We start from the raw sequence: 24111 nt of genomic DNA, 5'->3' as shown, positions 1-24111 counted from the left end.
AAACGGTTCTACATACTTTACCTGACCAAATGAAAGACAAAACAAAAAAGTCTAGCTTCTTGAAGTAAAATTGAGATATGCTTGATGGAAGTGACTGAAAAATGTATAACAACCTATTCCCTAAACAACGCTACCATTTTAATAGCATTGATATGTCCTATAGTTGAGATATGCAAGGTGTTCCAAAACTCTGTTGGCATCAACCTGATCTCACAGTAATACATGGAATGACAACGACATCTTAGCACCGCATTATGTGGTGGTTGCATAATGTGTAATGTGTTAAAATGACATGCCAGCACCACAATCAGGTTGAATGGGCAATGAGCTGAATCAACAAAAACTGATGTTCCACACCGGAATGGAAATTTCAAAAGAGAACACACTGACTTATGGAATTATGGTTGCAGAAGCAGTTATTTCAACGTTGTGTGTTGACCATATCATGGTCATTTTGAGTTAGAACAGTAAATATATTACTATATTATTATTTAAATCACGTTAGCATCACATGTTAAAATTAATTATGTACAGCTGATAGGAATTCAGTCATTAGTGTCCTGTCAAACCAGAGTCATGGACAACTGTAACCTTTGAAGTGAATTATCAGTGGAGTAATGTAGAACATTCACTCAAGTACTGTACTTATGTACAGTTTTGAGGTATTATACTTCTACTTGAGTATTTATATTTGTTGCTACTTTATACTTCCACTCCACTCCATAGGAGAGGGAAACATTGTTCTTTCTACATCACTACAGATTTTCTACAAAACCAGAACTTTTACTTTAAATACTTTAAATCCAGCTGATAAAACATATGTACTTCCTCTTAAGGTTTTAAAATGCAGTACTTCTACTTGTTCTGGACTACTTTTATTTTGAGGTATTGCTACTTTTACTTCAGTATGGTAACTGGGTACCTCCTTCACCTCTGTGCATTATACAATACCAATCAGAAGTTCAGACACACCTTCGCATTCTCCTCAAAGTGTGTCTCAAGTATCTATGTTAAGTATAAATCACAGACTTTCTTGCATGCAGACTGAGAACATCTGTGACACCTTCACAGGCATCTATCAAACCAAAATGGTGATATTTCACTGTGGACTGAAAGTGTTAGACCAACATTTAAGCATAGCTAAAAAAACCTGAACACTAATGTTGGTAGAGAATCTTTTGTAATAGCTAATGAGATAATAAAGTTCTATGGTTGGTTGGCTAAATCTTGGTTAATGGAAGACTTGAAGAGAAACTGAGTTGTACCAACAGTTACAGATTTTGGGAGTGAAGAAGAAAAAAAACTGAATTGTAACTGAGTGACTATATTTTGTTTTAATGAATATAAAAAAGAAATATACACAATAGCGAACCAGTGAAAACATAAAAGTCCACAAACACAAAGTCCAGTGCCCCATCAACAATCATCTCCTCAATTAAATATCAATCTCTTACAAACATTGTACATATGAAAGGTTATTCTCTACAAGCCATTATTGTATAGAGACAGACACTGATTTCAAATCATTCAGAACAATTCAGAGGGTTGAAAATAAAATGAAGGAAAAATTGGTTGTTGGTCAACATGAGAAAAGAATGACTATTATCAGGATTACTGTATTCTTTTACTAGGTTCTTGTCCAGAATGAAAAGTGACAGTAAACCAAAAGATGCTTTTATTTGTTGTCAAAAGTTTTTAAAAAAATAAAATAAAATCTCACAAAAATCAAATTACTTCATGAGGATGGCAGCTTCAAGCTGATGATTCTTGCAGCAGCTGGACTCCCTACAGACTACAGTACAATTATAGCCAGTGGGAACAATCAGTGATGTAACAGCACAAGTTCAATCACAACTTGTCCTTGATTAATAATAAGCGCTGCTACTAATGTTCGATTGTGCTCTTACAACATCACGTGTACTGTTATCAACTACATCTTATAGTCTTAACCCTCAGGCTGCATGAAGACATCTTCCAGATGAGCAAGGGGCGACTGAAGACGGGTCACTACCTGGACCGGCGGTCTTTTCTGTTCTTGTCTAGGCTTTTGTCCATGGTCTTTTCATTGTCCCCTCTGCATTTGGGGCAGTACCACTTGCCCTTGGGCTTGTAGGTCAGCCCCACACAGGAGAAGTGGAACCACTCGATCGGGCACTGCTCATTATCACAGCCGATCATCTCACCATAAGACACTTGCTCACAGAGACAGTAGGTGGGCTCATTGGGGTCAATTGCAAAGTCGACCGGTGAGGCGTCTCGTTCCTGTTTGGCCTTGCGCTTCTTCTTCTTTGCAGATTTGGATTTCTTCTCTCGGGGTGGAGGGAGGGACAGTTCCTCCACAGGGTCATCCACTAGAGAGCCATTGGCCGACGGGTGACTGGAATCACGGCTCTCGCTGTTGCGTTGGCGCCGAGGGCGTCGGGCTGAAGTGCGTTCGGGGGCTGGAGACTCTTGGACGCTGGAGCGCCGCTCTGTAGTGACCCGCTCGGCCTCGCCTGGCTCCTGGAGGCACAGGGAGTGGGAGTCCATTTGGCGGGAACGGTTCTCCACCAGCTCCGTCATCTGGGTCACCACATGGATCTTCTCGTCGCCCAGTTCCTGGCTGATGATGAGCGCCCGCTGCAGCTGGATCTGCAGGCGCTTCCTCTGAGCTGCATCCTGCTCACCTTTGTACTTCTCAAACACTTCATCCACCTCCTTCAGCACCTCTGCAAATAGGATAGAAAGACAAAGAGAGGTTTCCACAAATTAATAAAAGGTTGGGAATTTGTTTTTTTCAATTTATCTTAAACCTGCAGTGTGGAACTTTTATTTCCACCTTCTGGCAGTGAAAGTAAGTAGTTTAAGAGTCAAGTTAGTGGAGGGCTAAAGTGGAAGTTAGTCGATGGAGTTCTCTGGTGCTCATGCTCTACGGGTGCCCTTCAGCTTGCAGGTTGACGTAAACACGTCACTACCAGTGCACCAGTGTGGGAATCTCGCCACAGACACCATTTTTTAAAATTTTGTATTCTGTGAAATACGATTTCTCCGGTGGTGATAGGCTTAATAAGCAATGTGTGAACCCATTTGGCAATGGCTTGAATGTAACAGACGTTCATTTATATGTAAAAGTCCCGCACTCCAGCTTTAAGGTTTGTACATTGATCATGAGTTTATATCACAAGTTTACCAGAGTCACAGATAGCCAGTAGGCAAATAAAAGCTATCAGTATACAGCATATTCAAATAGATGGAGGGTGTATGGTTTATTGGTTGTATCAACAGCTTCAATGTCTCTAAAAAAATTTAAAAAGCTCAACGGGAACCTCCCTGTCTGAAAAGTGAAGCCACTGCATTTCTTCTAATGACCAACACGGGGCGACGCCACTGGATCAAAAAAGTTGTTCAATTGTAAGTTAAAAAATACACATACCAACACCTCTAAAGCTCATTAATTAAGACAATGTGCCTTTTTTATTTAATTCCTACACAAACAGAGATGTAAAAGTGGCAGTCTGGTTTAAGGAAGTTTACGCATGAGAAATATTTTTTGTCAAGCACCACAAGATGCTGCATAGAAGTGCTGGGCGGATGGATACACTGACACTGATAATTCCACCCCAACATCACCCATTGGCCTTTTTACATTTCATTTAATTTATGCGATAGAACAACTAAAGAAAACAACCTTTTGTATGATGAAGTGAGCTTTAATGTTACTGGTAGACATGTTAAACTCTTATCATACAGACAGTAAAGTGGTATCAATCCTCTTTTCTTACTCTCTGAGAGACAAAAAATAAGCTAATTTCTCAAAATGATAAACTACTCCTTAAATGTGTTTATTCATATGAACACTACTTAACATATAATAATCATTCAACTAAACGGTATAATGGTGACAGGCATTAATATATTGCCAAATTTCAGAGGCATAGAAAGCCTATAGGAGAATACCTTAAATTTGGTTCACAGGTATTTACAACCTCCACATGCATCCAATCAAAGATATAGAAGACACTTATCTTCCATTTGTATCTTTAATTCTGATCACTGAAACCAAGTGTGGTTCTGATTTAAGATAGATTTGAAATAAGAGTATTATTGGTAATTCTTGTAAAACATTAAGTCTTGTAAGGCGTTAAAAATATATAATATCCATTTCCAATTGAACTGAGAAAATCATACAAGAACATTTTTTTAAATGGGGATAAAAAGGCTCATAAAACCAAAACTTTTTCCAAAACAATTCCTTTGTGATTAAGTAAGAATGGAATTTTTTGCAGGACGTTTTGACAGGGTCAAAGATCAGATTCACACTTTTATTTAAAAACTACATTAAACTACATTTAAATCTTGCCTCGAGTAAAGTGGAGACATTGCAAACTGGGGCTGAAGTGAAACTGAAGTTGGACATGTTGTTTGCAGCAGATAGCGCCTGGAGGAGGAGGGCTGAGCCGCAGTGAGTTCCTGCCTCCAGGAAATGACGGCAGTAGTGTTGAAGGGGGTTGCCTAGAAGAAGAGGAGCTCTCCGGCTCTGCAGCTCACACTCGAGGAGCACAGTAGCGGAGCAGCTGTGCTATCTCGTTTAAAAGCTAATTTCAGGCGAAAGCGTCGTGAACTCTGTCGGCGTGTGTCAAAGCTATTATCTGTCGAAGGTGAAAGTGTTGAACGTATTGGTAACGAAAGCTGCTTTAACCGCTGCTTACCCTGCGTCAACGTAAAGCAACAATGAGGATTGTTTTCCTGTACTGTGAGCTTTTGTTAACAAACGTCAACATGCTCCACTGTCATTCATAATGAAGATATCGGTTAAATATTACACCAATGTTTCACAAACACGGCGAAAATCAACTGTTAAACCTGCATTCTTTCGCATGGAGAATGAAACGCCAGCTTACGTTTTAAAAACCGACGTTGTGTAGTAACCATGGTGTTCAGGCAAAGGCTCACACCTCAATGAACACCATTAATGATATTTACAATCCTTTATGCTACGTTATTGCGTTCGGCATTCATTCAATACAAGAAGCGGCGTTTAATTCGTATACACTTCCCAGTTTGTTCATTGTTTTTCCTGCTTTTCCCATGATAAGCCTCCGCTGAGACACCGCGGTGGGCGGCAGTGTGTACCAATTGAAAAAGTTAAGATTTTATCATTACATAGCGATAGCTTTTGCATTACATTGACGCCGAATTTGCCACTGGATACAGCGCATTCAGAACATATCTTCAACAAAGTTATTCGGTGTATGTGCGTTTGCCGAGAGGAAGAAATATCAAATTTCACGATTTCCTAGTTGAGTTTGGTGCCACACACAAAACAGGACGGAGTGTCCGCGCTATGCTAACTGACGAACGGCTGACTTATTGACTGAACACATGTCTCCTCGGTGTAATTATCCACATTTCAGAGAGTCACATTATTGTTTATCGGAGTAGATATGAGCAAGAGTCGCTCGGTTTTTTTGCAAAATGGGAAGACAAGGCTGGCGACTGCTCCACCATTTCAGCACGCCCTCTCACACACCGCTAATGTTTGCCACATTACAACACACACACCAAATTAAAGATGAAAAAGACGTCAACACAATACCTTGATACTTTGCATCAATTTCCCGAAGCAAAGAAACATTTCTTTGTATGTCCAAAGGCAGGGACTCCACACATTCCAGATAATCCTCCACATAGTTGACCAGTTGTTGCGACTTGTCGGTATTTGGATAGTGATGGCCTAACATCGTCTCTACGATGCATAGAGGCACTAAAACAACACGGAGGAAATAAGAGAAATATACTGTTAAAATCAATTGCTTGGCGACTTTGCAGCTTGTAGGGCAGTTCACTTCAAACAAAACTCAAACCACTGCGCATGCGGGAGTATTTTCCTTTTTTGGTATTGCACAGTTTCCTCTCGTTTGTCGTCATCGAGGGCGGGGCCAACCAGTTTTTCAACACCAGGATTGGCAGAGAGTGACCTCATTAACATAACATTTTCCCGGGAAATTAAACGGATGGGGAAATTGAAAACACAGTGCTGCCATAGTATAGACGGAGACCAAAATTGACCTTGCGTTTTTATTTCATATTAGAGCATTCCATCAGTAAAACTTTATAAAATAAGTAAAAGTTTTCTTTTTATCAGCTGGAGGTTTATTCACATACACACACTCTATCAGTTTAAGATATGATCAAATGAAAAATGTTCCTCTTTCATAATCAGACTTGTTGACAGCATTGTTTTCATATAATATAAATGTAAGGCAAGGCAAGGTTTATTTGTACAGCATATTTAAACAATAAAGCAATTCAAAGTGCTTTATATAAAACATAAAAGGCATTAAGACAAAACATAAAAGAAACAAGGCAATATAAATAGTATTAATACAATACAAATACAATAAACAATGGTGAAAAATAAAAGATATGCTCAAATAGAATAAGACATAAAACAGGAGAATATAAGTGCAGTGCAGTGTAAGATATTAATCAAAAAGCCTTTAATAAACAGGAAAGTACATATCAGCTCTCAAAACATAACTGTTCAATCCTCTGTTTTTAAGTGTTGGCTGCCATCATTGATTATATTTAGATTTTTAAATATAGTGAAAATTGAAGCCTAATGCCAAAATGCAACTTTGTAATGTCTTTGTTTTCTCTCTAAATCTTTGAGTTTGAGTAATTAAACCTTGAAATAGTCAAATGTCAGTTCATTTAGCTAGTTCCCTCCACATAGCATGTAAGCACGGCAAAGCATCTGCTCCCCACTCACTCCTCTTTAATGGTCCATGCTTCTTCGCCACGGTCCTCATCATCACCTGCAGACTGCTTAAATAAATCTGTTATCTTAGCACACTTTCTATCCATGTCTCAGTAGCAGGTGTTAAATCATTTTTAACATGTGTTTGATACTTTCAGTTTCAGGCGCACACAGCATCACAGATAAGATGACCTATTGAATAGCTGTATTCAGGCTGTAGGAGTTGGCCCAGACCTCACAAGAACTTCCCGATGGATATGTAAAATTGTCGGGGTGCTCCTTTAAAGCTTGCATCAGATCAGATGTACAGTATGCAGGTTTTAAAGTGGCTGCTGAGGTGAATTTAGTCACTTACTCTACTATTAAATCAAATGTTTGTTTTCAGTGTTCCAACTCGTCCTCAGAATGTTTAGATATGTATACGTTTTGGATATCTATCGTGACATTTGACATGTAGCTTTAATGGGTAGACGATGAAATGCTGCAGCAAGACAAAATATAGCAAAAAGGAAGTAAATTAACATGTCACATGCTCAACTGCTGTCAAATTGCTTCTAAAGCAGCAGCTGTACTCTTGGTCATGAGGTTGAGGTGACAATAGGGTTAGGGTTGTTCAATATGCAAGTTCCTTCCTTAGGCCTTCAGTCACATACTGTCACATATAGTCACATACTGTCACATATACAGTAGTCACATACTGTCACATATACAGTAGTCACATACAGTCACATACAGTTATGAGGTCTGCAAATCTACTCAGTATTCTGTCCATTGAGTGATCCATATCCACCCATTACTACTATTAATGCAACTACTGTGTCTACTATAATACTAATATAACACTACTATTATCAGTTAGATTATTACCACTACAATTCTGACTAATGCTGTAACTACTACTGGTGCTACTACTGCAACATATAGCACTATTACTACTAAGCTTTCTACTAGTAGTAGTACTATTACAACTAGGACTGTAACTAGTAGACTATTGCTGCTACTAGTACTACTACTGCAACTATCACTATAACTGTAACTACTATTATTACTAGTACTGCTCCAACTAATACTACTGTAACAACTACTACTACTACTAGTAGTACTGCTCCAACTAATACTACTGTAACTACTACTACTACTACTACTACTAGTACTGCTCCAACTAATACTACTGTAACTACTACTACTACTACTACTAGTACTGCTCCAACTAATACTACTGTAACTACTACTACTACTACTACTAGTACTGCTCCAACTAATACTACTGTAACTACTACTACTACTACTACTACTATTACAACTATAACTACTACTACTCTCGCAACAACTAGCATTACTATTACTAATGCTGTAACAACTACTGCTATCACTAGTGCTAGTACTATTACTGCAACTATCACTATTACTATTATTACAACAACTACTAATACTACTATTACAACTACTATAACTACAATAACTACTACTACTCTGACAATTAGTACTTCTATTTCTAATACTGTTACAATTACTGCTATCACTAGTGCTACAACTACTACTAGTCCCACATCAAGTAGTACAACTACTGCTATCACTACTACAACTATTACTGCAACTATCACTATAACTACTATTACTACAAATACTATAACTACTGTAGGACCCAAAATATGTTTTGTTTATGTTTATATTTGCTTGGGCTGCATGTATTGCATCACATGCATTGATTGACACATGGGTATGGTTTCCCCTTATTTTACCTGTTCCCTTTGTCTGGCGGCAGGAGATTTGGACAAGGGGAGTAGTAGAGCTCTGTGTTGACCATCACAATCATCATCATCACCATCACCATCACCATCGTCTTTCATCACTTTATTCTCACAGTTGGATCACATCAGGGGTTTTATATGTGTGTGGAACAGCTGCTTGTCAGTCCTTTTTGATTTTTTCATTCAAATAAACTTCAGTAAAACATCATCTGTACTTCAGTATGATTTGTGGACTACTGCTATCATTAGTACTATTACTACTATCAACATTACAATGAGGTTACTACTACCATCACTCTGCCTAGGCCTATTAGTACTGTTGCTATTAGTATTCTAATGCCTGATGTGAGTTAACTAAAACAGAATACTGCTGTCCCAATGAGCCAGGTTTCTTTCTTGCACTTTGTAGAAGGAGCTTGAGTAACAATGTGTGTTTAGATGGTTGAGGTTTAAACATCACTTAGTACGAAATAACAGAGAATCATATTTAAACCACAGTGAATCCAGCTTGGCACAGGTTTCGTTTCATATTAGTGGAAAATAGCTTGCAACCTTTCTTCTAGATTTAGGCAACGACTTGCTCCACATTGGTTTCGTTTCCTCAGTATACTGACATCAGTTAGTAAAGTGGAAAGAATGACTTGCACTGTCAGCACTAGCACTTCCGGTAACTGCTTTCAAAATAACGTTTGAAACGCGCTGCTGCGCTTGTTAGATTCACATGACTGTTTATTCCAGTTGATATTAATGCTTTAGTTATTCTCATGCACCACAGCAGTTACCTTCTACTGAGCCTCATCTGACACTGCTCAGAACATAAAATTCCCACATGCATATAAAATCTGAAAGTCAAGTTTGAATTAGAAAAATGTGATAGTGAAAGTTCAAATTTTACATTAGAAAAATAATGTCAAAAATGTCTGCAAATCAGGCAACATTAGCATAATAAACTACTGCTATTCTCCAACAGAAAGGCTTTTAATAGGACTCAAATGATGTAAGCAGTTTGATATTTCATTTTAAAATCAACGTTGACAACTGTGTAAGCACATGGATTTGGTCTCAATATTAAGTAAATATTCATTTTAATGAATTCTTATGAATGAACAATGTTTTGCTATGGTTACACCATGGGACATATAAACTGAGCAAACCTGACCAAGTTCCAAAAAAATTTCAATTTATGACTAACTGTTGAGAGCCTCTAACTGTCAGGCAGCAGTTGTGATCATCAGGGGTCCTTCTCTGTAAAACCACTTCCTGTTATGTGGTCTTCTTCACAGTTTTAACAAAATGGCATCTTAAGCGGTGGTTACACTACAAGACATTTGATGTGTGACATGATTCCCCAGATTAAAGTTAATATTTGGAACAATTGTATTCCATTAACCTTTATTTAATATGCAACAGTAATAATGTAAGATTATGCCAAACTAGTTGGTGTTGTGTTTTATTGTTTTATTAAATCAAGCTGCTTAAAGGATTAAGAGCCAACACTCTACTATCTGTACTCTATGTAGATGGGGCATCTAGTGTAGAGTCATATTAACAATAGAGTCACTTAATCCGTGAGCTGCATAGTCAAATATGATAGTATTTTGCATCTACTTCATTAAGTCTCAACATAAGTTTCCAATAAAGCAGAATTGCTTCTTAATCATCTTGCTATGATTAAAAAAAATAACATCCATTGTGTTATTTTTTTAAAGACAAGTCCACTCACACTCACACTCACTGTAGATATGAGGTCATCATGTTTATCAGTCCCCTCTGTTTTTTAATCGTGCTCCACATGATGAGCACAATTTGCTTACCTTACATGTTGTTCCTGCTGTGTTGACACATGCAACTGGCCTCACTGCCTTTTTGAGTAATCATGCTCCTGCAGAGACACAGATAAATGTCTATGCAAACCCGAAAACAGAAGGGTGTTATGTGTGACCACAAGTGACAGAGGCTCACACAGGACCGATGCAAACATCTTCCCACACCTACCAAAAGCTGTCCGGAACTGAGTGTCAAGAAGCCTGATCGAAAAAATGTGTCAAATGTCCTTTAATAACAGCCGTTCATATTTGGGGACTTTCAGAAGCAGTTTTTAGCATCTCTCTTTGGAAAATCTGTCATTTTTACCATGACAGGTCAATCAGAACCAGTCATAACAGCAATGTACATTTAAGACACATTTGTATTTCATATCTGTGTAACTATTTACCTTCATGAAAGTCTGCAGGTTCACATACTGCATACATCATCATGTGCAGTATTAAATTTGATACTTTAGTATTAAATGTTTAGATCATGACCAGTAATGAGAAAGAGTCAAAGTGTTAGAGTCGGGTGTCAGGAAGGATAAGAGTGGAAATGAGTCAAGGGAGCGTTAATAGACTCATTTTCTATCGTTTAGTTTAGTCATTCAATAATAATAATATGTCCTTGTCCCTTCTCCTTCATCTTAATTAGAAATAGTGACAAGCCAAAATGGGGAAAAAAAAATAAAAAAAAATAAAAATAAAGCAGTTTCTGACTGAAAAGGTGTAGGCTGAAGCATTTGCTTATAGCATCTATCCTTCTTCCATTAGTTATTCAATAGATGTGCATAACAAACACAAAACATTTATAATAATTGCCTATATATATAATACACATATAACAATACAGTGAAAACACACACATACAGTCATCAGCCACTTCATTAGGTACACCTGTGCAATCTAATGCAAACCAATACAACAGCTCTACTATAAATTCTACTGTTATGAAGCTTATACATGTTCAGTTTTTGCTGACATTATCACAATATTAATAATTCTACTTTATGTTTATTACTGAGGTCATTCTAAGTGGTGGTGGTTTACTGAAGTCCATTATATTGACTAATAATATTTTGCCCCTCTCATGTATGTTAATATTAGGAACACTATGACTTCAATAATAAACATAAAGTAGAATGATCACCTTTCTGATAATGTCAGCAAAACTGAACATGTATAAGCTTCATAACAGTAGAATTTATAGCAGAGCTGTTGTATTAGATTGCATTAGATTGCACAGGTGTTACTAATGAAGAGGTCAGTGAGTGTATATACACTAGGGCCTACATAATCCATTAAAGTTCATATATACAATAATATATACAGTATGCCTCAGTTTTATATTTGTTAATCATCTTATTTTTGAACTCCTTTAACTTTCCTCTTAGATCATAATGACTCATGCATATTTGGAATGAATCAGTACTATTGTTTGTTATATTGATGTACCAACACTTTCTAGAATGATGTTTCTGAAAATGAATGACACTTACCTTTATTTCAACGAGAACCCATGACTTCCGGTCATGCGCTCAGTATATCTTCAGTAGCTTGACGTGACTTTTATTACATAGCAGAGATTCAGCGCTTTCACAGCACATTGTCCGGAGGAACGCAGCTGTAGCCAGTAACCGTCAGTCAGTCACCACCTGTCACCATGAAGAGAGCTGTTGTGTTCATTTTTATCGCCTGCTGCGCTGTCTCAGGTAACTACCACTTCTATCTATTCACAAACATACAATACGGTGTTTTCAGCATGTTAGTGAAGGAACTTTCGCTTTGCTCCACTACGTTTATAATCATTCTATAACATAACACGGTGTTGTCGCTTGTGTCGCTTCACTTATGTCAAAACTACAGTGTTACATCTCATTCCATGCAGCCTTCATATTAAATATTAAAACATTCCTGCTTTACGCGCGTTATGAACCTAATCTTTGTTTTCTTTATGGAAGCAGAGACAGATGTTTTATGCGACCTCTCTTTGACTTCCTGGATTGTTTAGGGAACAGAAATTTGCGCAGTCTTTCGATAGTGTTGCACTTGTGAGTCACATGTCTGCTGGGGTGGGATGTTTTTTTAGTAGAGGACAGGATGAATCTGCAACTTGTGTTAACCCCAAAGTTCAGTGTTGAGAACAGCAGCGGATATTCGACATTTTCCGACATTTAGATGCCACTTAAGCGAGTTTTCTTGCATTTCCCGCCCGAGTTTATCATCAGATTATCTCTAACAGTATATATTATGAATGTGTTTTCTGTCTGGATGATGTTAACTTAATGCTGAACACTAAGTAGAGGTCACTCTTGTATCAATGCTTAAAATCACTGTCAGGCTGAAACTGATCACATTCAGTAATATGAAAGTGATAACCTAACATTATTCAAGTTAACCATGGTGTATAAAAACCCAATCATCTCTTCTATCTGAAGTCTAAATTAGGACACATCAGTGACCACCGAGCATGATAAATGCACTGTGGACTCTGTACTTCAATAAATATTATGTCATCAGTTGACATGAAAAGCGGTCAGGCTATTAAAGTGTAACAGATCGTTTTAATGTTTGTTTTACTGGTCTAAAGCTGCATTCAGTATTTTCTATATTAGCAATGGATCACATGACTATGTGTCATGTGATCTCTTTAGTTCCACACAGCTTTTTAGCTTCCTTTAGCTCATTGTTTTGGTTACAGTTCTTATCAATGCTGAACCAGACAGATGTTTTTAGTGAAAAACATCTGATAAAGCCATTGTACAGAATATTCTTCAGTTGAGAAATGATGTATGTGTGAATATGCAAATGAATAAGTTTCACCCCCTCGTCTTTTGATCTGAAGCGTTATCACTGGCTGAAAATGAAAAGAGGAGCAAACCTTCTGCAACCGTGTCCCCTGCGGGTGAGTTTGGGGCCACCTCCTTACCTCCAGCTCCCATTCCCAAGTCTACAACTGTAACCCCCAAGACCACAGCTAAAACCACCCCCAAGTCTACAACTGTACCCCCCAAGACCACAGCTAAAACCACCCCCACGTCTACAACTGAACCCACCAAGCCTACGACTACACCCCCCCCCAAGCCTACGACTACACCCGTCCCCAAGCCTACGACTAAACCCGTCCCCAAGCCTACGACTACACCCGCCCCCAAGCCTACGACTAAACCCGTCCCCAAGCCTACGACTAAACCCGTCCCCAAGCCTACGACTAAACCCGTCCCCAAGCCTACGACAAAACCCGTCCCCAAGCCTACGACTAAACCCGTCCCCAAGCCTACGACTAAACCCACCCCCAAGCCTACAACTACACCCCCTAAACCTCAACCTACTCCTGCTGTCAACGTGACTATGGGTACCTACAACCTGACACAAGACAACAAAGTTTGTCTTTTGGCTCAGATGGGATTGGAGATCCGGCTGGCAACACCTAAGGTACTCTTCATCAAACACTACAGACATATAAAAGTCCCTGCAGGTCTAAACCAGGGGCGGACAGGCTGATAGATCAAAGACAGATCAAATTTTCTGCACAGATTCTGGTCTTAAGAATAGGCCATCATCTTTCTGGCCTGTTTTCATTCTCATCTATCTTATGAATTACCTACTGTGTCAGCATGTATGGAATTTTCAGCACAAAGTCCAATCTCAGCTTTTGGCAATTGTAATCATCAGCAATCTGTTTTCAGGAAATGAGACAAAAGTTCTTATTTCCTCAATGTGATGTATCTAATGACTGCAGGAGGTTAAATATGTGTCATCTTTGTGTCATGAGACGATTGCTAATCCTGTAATTCAAGGTAGTACTGTTGGTGTAAGGAAACACTGTAGCAGACATGGTATCTGCTGGAACATTCAGGTACAAGTTGGCCATCTAATTGTCTGTTTTCTCTCTGTTCATCTTTCAGGCCAATGGATCCTTCATCATTCAGCCAAAAGACACAAAAGCAGAGGGATTTTGTCACGCAACCAGGGCCAACCTTACCCTTGTGTTCAAGGAAGGTTATATCACCTTCATGTTCAACAAGGTACTTTTGATTTTCTAGATTTGTCCTACTATGGCATTGTATTGACAAGTGATTGTGGTGATAAAGAAAGTAAGAACAGGACATGCTTTTGCAATATGTTATCTGTGACCTGCTCACACTGATTTGGCATTTTGCTCCAAGTCTTGAGCAACCATTTTTAGTCCTGTGACATTAACACAACTGTGCCAGTCAGTCTCTTGACGAAGAAACAATTGTTTGACTGGTCATGTCATAAAACAAATGGAGTCAACAAAGAACTGTTAAAAAAAAGGGGAAGTAAAGTTGACAAGCCTGTTCTTTTAGCATGTGACGGACAAATCTGTGTCACGCTGCCTCACGCCACAATGGTTGTATGATTCATCATGTAGTCTCTTAAGGGACACTCCAGAACAGAATGAAAACCAAGGAGGCATAACATCAATGTACCATTGTCAACTATAACATCTAGTTACAAATACAATTAACTAACAACAACATAGCTTTATCTAGCACTGCATTTTAGCAAATGGAACACAAATCTCACAACATCAGCAGTAGTCATGGAGATCCAGTCAAGAAACACTTCTTGAATAGAAATAAGACTATATCACTTCACTTGAAGTAATGTAAAGCTCAAAAGTAAAAACATCAACTGCTTATATAATAATATAAGCTTGCACATGCTCAACTCCATTGGCTGGCCACCATTGGTTAAAATATTTGAGAACCATTTTAGAAAACACAATACCTGAAAGTGATTGCTATACATTGTGTGTCAATCCATAAAACCATTAACTCAGTTGACCAATCACGTGGTTCTCGACTTTGTCAGCTAAATACCTGTCCAGCAAGATAATTCAGCAAAGCAAGTCATGGAAATGCTAATATGAAACTACTAGTCAGTATCTGTTCTGTATCTTGTATTCTCTGTGTGTGAGCTAGGTTTTAATAAGGAAACAGTTAGGATTAGTTTTCTAGATAAACAGACTTGGGTCTCTACTGGTAAGCAACCTCAGATTTTATGTGTAATGCCAGTCTGGGTTTATACTTCCTTTAGCTTCCGTAGAACCAATACAATATAATAGAGGGCTTTTTCTGTTTCAATTTATGAGAAGTGAAACGTGGTCCTGGGGTTTTCTATCAATCTTCTAACAAATGAGTATCTGTTAGTATGGGATTTTAACACAACAATTTTTTTAAACTACCTTCCTACAAGTTTCCTACCAGTGCTGCACTTCACATAATAGCTTGTCATAAATGTTGGTTTGACTTCAGCTTGTGGGGAATTGTTTTTGTTAAAGGACCTTAAAATCAGTTAATCATGTTAAATAAGTTATACTTTTTTTTAAATGTACCATATTTATAAAGATGTGTGGATTGAACTGCTCAACATACTGGTGATAAAGGTTTTGTTCCAAGATTATAACCTAATAATAGTTAGAAAGTGAAAATCAAAATTTGACATTTAAAGAACTAATAAATGCAGTGCTAACTAACAATCAAAATGAAATTGAAATCAGTTATTGAAACCCTGCCGTGAACAAACAATGTTAAACTATGAGAACCTTTTTAGAAAAGAGATACAACAGAAAGTCAAAGCTCCACCAACACGTATAGTACAGGAGAACTGTATTAGTGGAGATAATACTTTACATGTATGTAAAACAGATAAACGTCTGATAGCATGGAAGTCCTAGTGTGCTGAAAAAGAAACAGTCTACCAGTAGATAACCTGGCTTTGTTAGCTACTCAACTAGCTAATTTGCTACCTAGCTATCATGCTAGCTAACTAGTTAAGTTTTACCAACCCTTCTCCCGCCTGAGGAAGGCTAGCATTATGTAGAACTGTCAAAGAATGTTAGTAATATAAGAAGTTAGATGAATGTGAACATGTAACAGTGTAATAACTCCTAAATAGTGCATTTGTTTTCTTAATTTGACAGCACACTACTGAAAAAGATGTGAGTGATAAAGTGTTAATACCACAAACCAGGCAGACAAGTTTTTTCTTTTTATAGCTGTGTACGTGCTAAAACAACAGTTACCATAAACAATCTTTCTTTGTGATGAAAAGGACTGCAGTAAATTTCCCATCATCAACAAAGAATTAAAAACAAAAGCTCACAGTAAAATGCTGTGTCACCTTTAGCTGACCTGTCCTATTTTACTTTTTTTCCTCAGAGCACTGCTGAAAATACTGCCTACATTGATGATTTGTCTTTCAAACTGGACTACCCCTTAAGCAAAGATCGTAAGTCAAAAAATACTCAGACTGTATTCTTGTCAACAGAACTCTTTAGTTTTAACTCCCCCTATTTAGCATTTATAAGCAGGATATACATAGTCACTCAAAGTAAAGTGTTACTGACTACTAAACTTTAGACTCTTCTAATTGGGTCACTGCATGTTCATTGATAGCTGCAAGGGGGTTGTTACACAAGACTGGCAAATATTAACTTATACAAGAAGTCAACTTCCTTGTTTGTGCGTACAGACATAATCTGTGTAATTACTGTTAAGCATGTCTTGCTGGTAACATCCAACCTACTTTCAGTAATATGCAGTCTAACAGGTTTACCGCCATATCTAAAATTGTATTTGTTGTTCTAAGGAGACTTGATTTTTGCTTTGCTTTTCAGGTGCGGATTACAGTGCCCAAAACAAGTCAGTGCATCTCTTTGCTGCAAAGATTGGACGCAGCTACTCCTGCAAAACTGAATCCCTTTACATGGGCGATGGACTCCACCTGGATTTCACCAAAGACAGGGTGCAGGGCTTCAATGTGACTGCTAATGAGTTTGGCGCAAGTAAGTGTTCTCCAGTGGAATTTTCTTTATTCTGAACAAAATTGTATCAGGCTCTTTTTGTTAAAGGTTGTCTATATAATGATTGGATTTCAAAACTAAGGCATGTAGAATATGTTTTGCCCTTTTGATTTTTACACCCTCAAAAAAGCCATGTTGAAAAATGTTATTTTATACTCATCAAACTTTGTAGGATGAAAGACAAACATGTGGCTTTGGTTTTGGTTTACAGAACACATGATTGTCTTCCATCCTACAAAGTTTAGTGAGGCTAGGAACAATACTTGTCAAGATATTAACGCCCAAACATGGCTCCCTAAAAAGGCATTACTGAGGCTACAAAATAAAATAATAAGGGCTGAGAAACTATGGAAACATAAGATTTGAACAGAAATATTTTACGTTACACAGAAGGACTCTATTAAAACATGAACACGCTGTCTATTAAATGCCTTGTTACATCCATTAATATCATTCTAAAGTAAGAAAGTACTTAGATCCTTTACACAATGCACAATGTACTCATGCTCCATTAAGAGTATAAGTGCTGTGTTCAAAATGATATTTAATAGTGCAGAGGACAAATCTGCAAAATATATGTAAAGTTCTTATTATGGAGAATGGCCTCTTGCAGCAAGGTAAGTGGTTGCTATATAAGTGCATACAAATGTACATCATTTACATTAAATCCCTAAGATACCTCTACCACTGAATATCATCAGTAAATGGCCACTGTTTGATATGAACAATTTTCAGATGGTTTTGGCTGAAGTAGCAATAGTAGAAAGCAGCATCATGTTCAGCATTGGTCATATTATATGCCATACCTAATAAGTGTGAAACCACCAAAGCAGTCAATAACAACAACAATAATAATAATAATGATAATAATAATAAGTTGCAAAAGGTTCAACAGTAACAACAAAATGAAAATACCAGTAAACAGCTAGATGCTAAAAATAAAAGACAACAGAAAAGTAGAAGAGTGCAATGCAGAGAAGCATACACTTACCTCCCTGCAAAGCACTGTGGGTTTGACATGATTCACTGATACCACAATACAACATGTCATGTATGGTTTCTTCAAACTACGTGATGAATTCTAGCTATGTGGACAAAACTACATCAAGGATAGTCTAAACTTTAGTTCTTGGAAGAAAGCTGTTTTTAGTCTTCTTTGGGTTTTTTTGAAGATTTATTTTTGGGCTTTTTGCCTTTATTTACACAATGACTGGCAGAGATGCCGACAGGAAGTAGGGAGAGAGAGGGGGGGGGGGGGGGGATGACCTGCAGATACAGATTCATATTTGACATACTTTAACATCATTAATACAGTGAATTGTTTTACATTAAACCACCAAACAGAAAATAAACCATACACCAGTATAGGTCAGTAATCAGTATTTAATGACATGTATGAACTATTATGTAGCATATAGTCAGTAGCATTGAGCATTACCCACCTGCAGGCCACAAATTTAATCTTTTAGACAACTTCAGTTTTCAGCATTTCTTTCTTCGAATGTCAATAATGTAAGATGTTTTTTTAACTTTGTACCCAGCATGCACACTGCTCTGCTATTGAAAACAAAAGAGAATTATCTTAGTTTTTCAGATTACAGGTCTGAATAAAAATAAATGAGTATAACACAGAGACTATAGTTATGGAAGTCTATGTCTGCAACTTGTAAAATCAAATCATTTAAGTAAATAAGATGTTTCCAATAAAATATTAACAACTTAATTTTAATTTTTAGTATTTTTGAAAATGAATAATTTCTGCAAAAAATGAAACCTTTTTTTCATTGTAATGCCATGATGAAAATGACATTGGACTTCTCATTCTCATATGTGATATTCAATATTGGCATTTAATTTGATTTGAGGACATTTTTAACAAATATATTTTTAGATGTAATTTATTTAATTTTAGTAATAATTATTCATTTTCAAACATGAACAGTTTTTAACATTTTTATATAAGCACAGATTGAAATTTTAAGATTCTATTTGAATAAATTATGTCATTTTTATGTTGGCAGCCTCAGACTTCCGTATTGAAATAATAAATAATCTAAATAAATCTTTACTCAGCAAAATGTTAGTTTTCAAGTGAAGCTAGTGGGTAATAACTACATTGATTTTACTGACATTTGCACTTCTTAATGTAAACATCTTATGAATTATTGCTATATTAATTTCTGAAAATATGAATACCTTCAAATGTCATATTGTTTTGTTTTTGTGTTATTGTGTGTATTACATGCAGGGAATTTATATAGCTTGTACTGAGTAGAGGTCCGTGATTCATCTGGTTTGATCAGTTGTCAGAAGTAAATCTAACATGTGTGCATCATGTGTTTTCCAGCTGACGCCTGTCCTGCTGACCAACCAGATTACCGCGTTGCCATTGCGGTGGGTGTGACATTGCTGGTGCTCATTGTCATCGTGGTGATTGCCTACCTGTTGGGCCGCAAGAAGAGGGCTGATGGCTACCAGTCTCTGTAAGGTCACCCAGAGATCACTCCCATCATATACCAATGTCAGTGAGGCTGTGATCTTTCTCAGGGGCTATAGGGCACTCCCACTGAAGCCTAACTCGTCTGTTATGTCTTGGTTTATCAACTTTACTTTATTGACAGTGTTTTGACTAAAAAATTCCTATGTATGGAGGCTTCAGCATGCCACTGGAATAGGCTTGCAATGTTACAATGTTTTATTATAATCAAAAAGTAAGTTTGAAAAAGGTGATCAAACATTTTATTGTTACTTTTTATCTCATTTTGTAAGTGCACCTTGCATATTCAATCTCACAATTATGTGTCTCTGTAATTCAAAGATAGTAATCAGTTATCCATCTAATAGTTCAATCCTAAATCCCAGCTATTATGTGTTATTATGTGGAATCTGGCCAATCAGAGCACTCTCAGCTGCTCTATTGGTTGGACTTACATCTTTAAATTAAAACTCAAAATTAGTAAATGAATTTAAAAAATGTAACACAAACTGGAATGATGAATTGTGAGATGAAGTATATTAGATACATAAGAAAGTAAGTAAAAATGTTAAACTTAAAAAAAAAAAAGTTTTGTATTTCAACCTTTTATTTATTCAGAGTTTAAAGACAGGTTAAAGAAATAGATTTTGTAATTGTATTCGTCTTTACTCTCAAGTGTTAGTTTGTAATAGATGTATTATTGTCATTCCAGTGGCACACTTTAGACTCCATACATATTGAAACACATTGAAAAGCCAATATAAACCATTTTTGAAACGTATCATGCCAATAGCCATTGATGCTTTTGCTGACTTACAGTCTTTAAATGTCCATTTTCATGTATTCAAAGTTTCAGGCATGTGCCCACTTGAATGTCATTCTTATCAAGGTGGACAAGCCTCTGAAACAGTATTTCTATATTTGCACATGAAAAAATGCCAAATGCCAATAATGACACATCATAGAGACTGACATTGTTATGAGATTCTTATAGAAAAACTGACCAAAATGTCTCATTAGAATCAGGTCGCATTATTCTTCCCCCAAAGACAGCCAGTGTAAGTGGTCAGTACTGCATTAGATGTGTAATTTTATATTCTAGTATAATCAGTCTAACCCTACATAATACCCTCACTAAACTCTTGAGGTGAAATAAACAGCAGTTGGATTTTATTATCTTTTCTATTAAAACTATATGCAGCTTTTTTCCACAAATACATCATGAATTTAATTTGAATTTTCCTTCATTGTTAAAGCATGTTGTTTTCAATGTTGTTGTTTTGTTTTTTTAAGAATCAAATCATCTCGTGCATTCTGTCAACTTTTTATTTTTACTGTTTCAGTAAAGATGAGGAAAGCAGTCCAATCACCAACTTTACTTGTAATTATGGAGGGTACCAATTTACATTATTAATCAGCACAAAGGGAAATTAGGAGGATGTTTTTAAGGGATTATATTGCTACCTGTTCAATATTAATTGCACTGATTGCTTTTTTTTTTTTCGTACTATATGTAGCCGATGCTGTGTATTCATAGAAATGGGACATACTGGTTATGTGAGCCAGCCATGAGTGGAGTCTGGACCTAATTCGATTTCTGAGGTTATACAGTTATTACATCCCAGTAGTCTATCCACCACCAAGCCTACTCTGTCACACTGTAGTGCCTTATACCTGTATATGCTGAACTGACAATGACATACAGTATATCACATGATCCTCATTGGCAGAGGAAGTCCTTAAAGTTTTCAGAATAAAATGAAACTGACAATTCAACGACAACTGCATCTGCTGATGAAGATCACTAGAAATGGGAGAATGGCAGTTTTTTTATAATCCTAATTTCCATCATAAAGGGTCAGAGATAAACACTCACCAACCACTTTATTAGGTTCACCTGTGCAGTCTAATTCAATCCAATACAACAGCTCTGCTATAGATTCTACTTTTATTTAAGTTTATACATTTTCAGTTTTTGTTGACATTGTCAAGAAGGTGATATCTACCTTATGTTTCTTATTGAGGTTGCAGTGGATGCTGGTGGTGATGTACTGGATTGCATCATCTTAAAAAGCCCATCACCACCACCATCACTATGACCTCAGTAATAAACATATAGTAGAGTTACCACCTTCCTGACAATGTCAGCTAAAACTGAAATTGGGTTACATTAGATTGCACAGGTGTACCTAATGAAAGTGAAGTGTGTTTTCTCCTTTACGTCTAGTGTTTTGAAGATATCTGCTTCTGAAGCGTCTGCTGCCACTTCAATACAGTATGTGTGAGTAGAGTTTAGTTTGTGCTTCTCAAATCAGTGAAACTGAAGAGCTGCTTGTCTTTCTAGAATCTTGATTACTCGGCAATCCACAGATACCTACCTACATAGCAACATAGGGACTATTTCTTCTGCAGAAAGTAGTTCTTATAAGACCATTTGGTGGATTGTCCAGGGCAGGAATGTCCAAACTATTCCATAAAGGGTTCATGTATCTGCAGGTTTTCATTCCAACCAAGCAGGAGCACACCAGGCTTCACTCATCTAATCAACTGAGCTCAGTCTTCAGACAGTTGACTGGTCGAATCAGGTGTGTTCTTGATTGGTTGGGATTAAATCCTGAAGGCACGTGGCCCTTTATGGACCTGATCCAGAATAACCAGGACATTGTTTTTGGAAAGACAAGCTGAGTCTTCAAAATATCATTTTTCGTTGATGTGAGCATCACAAACTACTCTGTTGTACTCGGGTAGCAGCAGAAACCTCAGGGTCAGATATCTTCAAACCTGGACAAATAAGACACCAATAAGGAAGTTTCATGTGTGTGAACTGGCCCTTTAAGTTTACTGAAAAACAGGCCAGACTTCTCTTTAATAATACACAGTGTGGCATGGCAGTAGTTTGGCTGTCTGGATGTGATGATATTAGTCAAATGTAGGATTTCAGCCTGTCTCAATGATTGTCAGCTTCTGTTGCAGCTAGAGAAGAGTGCACTTAAAAGACCCATTGAACTCATGAAGGATCCCACCTGTTGCTCACAGCTATACTTCCACATTGTGTCCACCAGGTGACGCTGTGATGTTTGGGAAGTCTATAGAAATGAGGGACCTCACTGTGTATGTACAGTTATCCACAGTGTGTGAGCACTTTTACCTGTTGTTAACCTCCTGTTCCAATAAAGACTGATATATTTCTAAATGCGTGTGTGTGTATCTTTGTTGTGCAGTCTCCTCAGCACATGTTTGATTTGTCTTTGACTGTCAATATTAAGATCATGAAATATGGGACTCAAGTGCTTTCATTGTTCCACTCTGCTACATTTCAGAGGCAAATTTGGCACTATGTATGTAAATAAGGGAATGTATGAGCAAGTGGAGTCCAAAGAACAGTTTCCTTATTTGTCATGTTTTATAAAAGCAAGTTTTTCCTTTCACTCGAGTCTCTATAATATTGATACTTGTGTATCAGTATTATAATAAAGATCAAGTAACCAATTAACCTTTAAGTAAATGAAAAGTGCTTCACAGACTAAATAATAGTCACACATTTAAATATATAAGCCATATAACCCTCCATTTCTCTATGAAATCAAGGTTCATTATGAGTTTTTCTTAACTGATATTAATATTCTCTTTTTATTATTGCTTTGCATATGGTCTCACTATATTCTTATATTGTATTTTAGAGTGACTTTGTAACATCTGTGTATTTACACCAATATTTATTAACATAAACAAAAAAAAATCTAATAAAATGCCATCACTTAGAAAAGTTAGTGTCTCATGTTTTTAGGGGATTAATTCATTTAATACTGGAGCTCTAGTAATTGAATGATGTGTTACACCTGTAGCACTTTAAGCGTTTAGCATTTTTAATAAGTGGTTTGTAACAACCTATAATGTAATTATAAGCAGATATAAGGACATATTTAACCCTCACATGCTGCTCATATTCTAACTCATAATTAGTTTCTGCACCAATTCACATTCATAAATTCCCCATCAGTCATTAATACATTTTGATTAATACTTTAATGAAGCTGCAGAGAGAAAACAGAGTGGGTTCTATTTATTATGGGGGAAAAGACACAGTCACTATTTTATGGTCCAGGAGAACATTTCATAGAAGAATACAACAACATGTTTTAATGGTGATTTGCATTACCATTTTTGTGTTCTGTGATTCACATTTAGGGAAAAGTCTGACTAAAAGAAATGTGTGTGGTGTTTTTACAGTTCTCAAATGTAAAATTGGGTCAAATTTGACCCTGAACAGTATGTAAGGGAGTGTTTATTAATGTACAGTATATGTCAGTATAAATTGTCCTATGAAAACATATTTTATATTATCACATATTTAATTATACTGTCATTCTTACCTGTTTATACAAACTGACGACTACATGATTGTATTGTTAACCATTAACTGTAAATACTGCTTTTTTAATGTAAAAAGTGGGGATTTAAAGTGGCTTAAGAGTAACTGTTGTGCCCTTTGTGCATGGTTTAAA

At 36.9% G+C, this 24111-nt stretch overlaps 3 protein-coding genes across 3 annotated transcripts in view; 2 read left to right on the top strand and 1 right to left on the bottom strand.

The window, feature by feature from the left end:
* The window catches only part of LOC128384330 (uncharacterized), a 185694-nt gene that overhangs the window by 157446 nt on the left and 4137 nt on the right, over positions 1-24111 (top strand). The gene's annotated exons all lie outside the window — the stretch shown is intronic.
* On the bottom strand, positions 1398-5817 carry ing2 (inhibitor of growth family, member 2). Its single transcript, XM_053343883.1, has 2 exons — positions 5576-5817; positions 1398-2708 (listed from the first exon to the last, which is right to left on the bottom strand). Exons 1-2 carry the CDS (start codon positions 5718-5720, stop codon positions 2008-2010), a joined length of 846 nt encoding a protein of 281 aa, XP_053199858.1. The 5' UTR covers positions 5721-5817; the 3' UTR covers positions 1398-2007.
* LOC128384324 (lysosome-associated membrane glycoprotein 1-like) lies at positions 11880-22799 on the top strand. Its single transcript, XM_053343881.1, has 6 exons — positions 11880-12010; positions 13144-13733; positions 14207-14326; positions 16487-16556; positions 16945-17112; positions 19478-22799. The coding sequence occupies exons 1-6, from the start codon at positions 11962-11964 to the stop codon at positions 19615-19617; spliced, it is 1137 nt and encodes a 378-aa protein (XP_053199856.1). The 5' UTR covers positions 11880-11961; the 3' UTR covers positions 19618-22799.

Source organism: Scomber japonicus, chromosome 22 (genome assembly GCF_027409825.1).
Source record: "Scomber japonicus isolate fScoJap1 chromosome 22, fScoJap1.pri, whole genome shotgun sequence".
In the NCBI taxonomy this organism is placed as follows: Eukaryota; Metazoa; Chordata; class Actinopteri; order Scombriformes; family Scombridae; genus Scomber; species Scomber japonicus.
The sequence above is the reverse complement of the archived record's forward strand: the minus strand, read 5'-3'. Positions and strand labels throughout refer to the sequence as shown.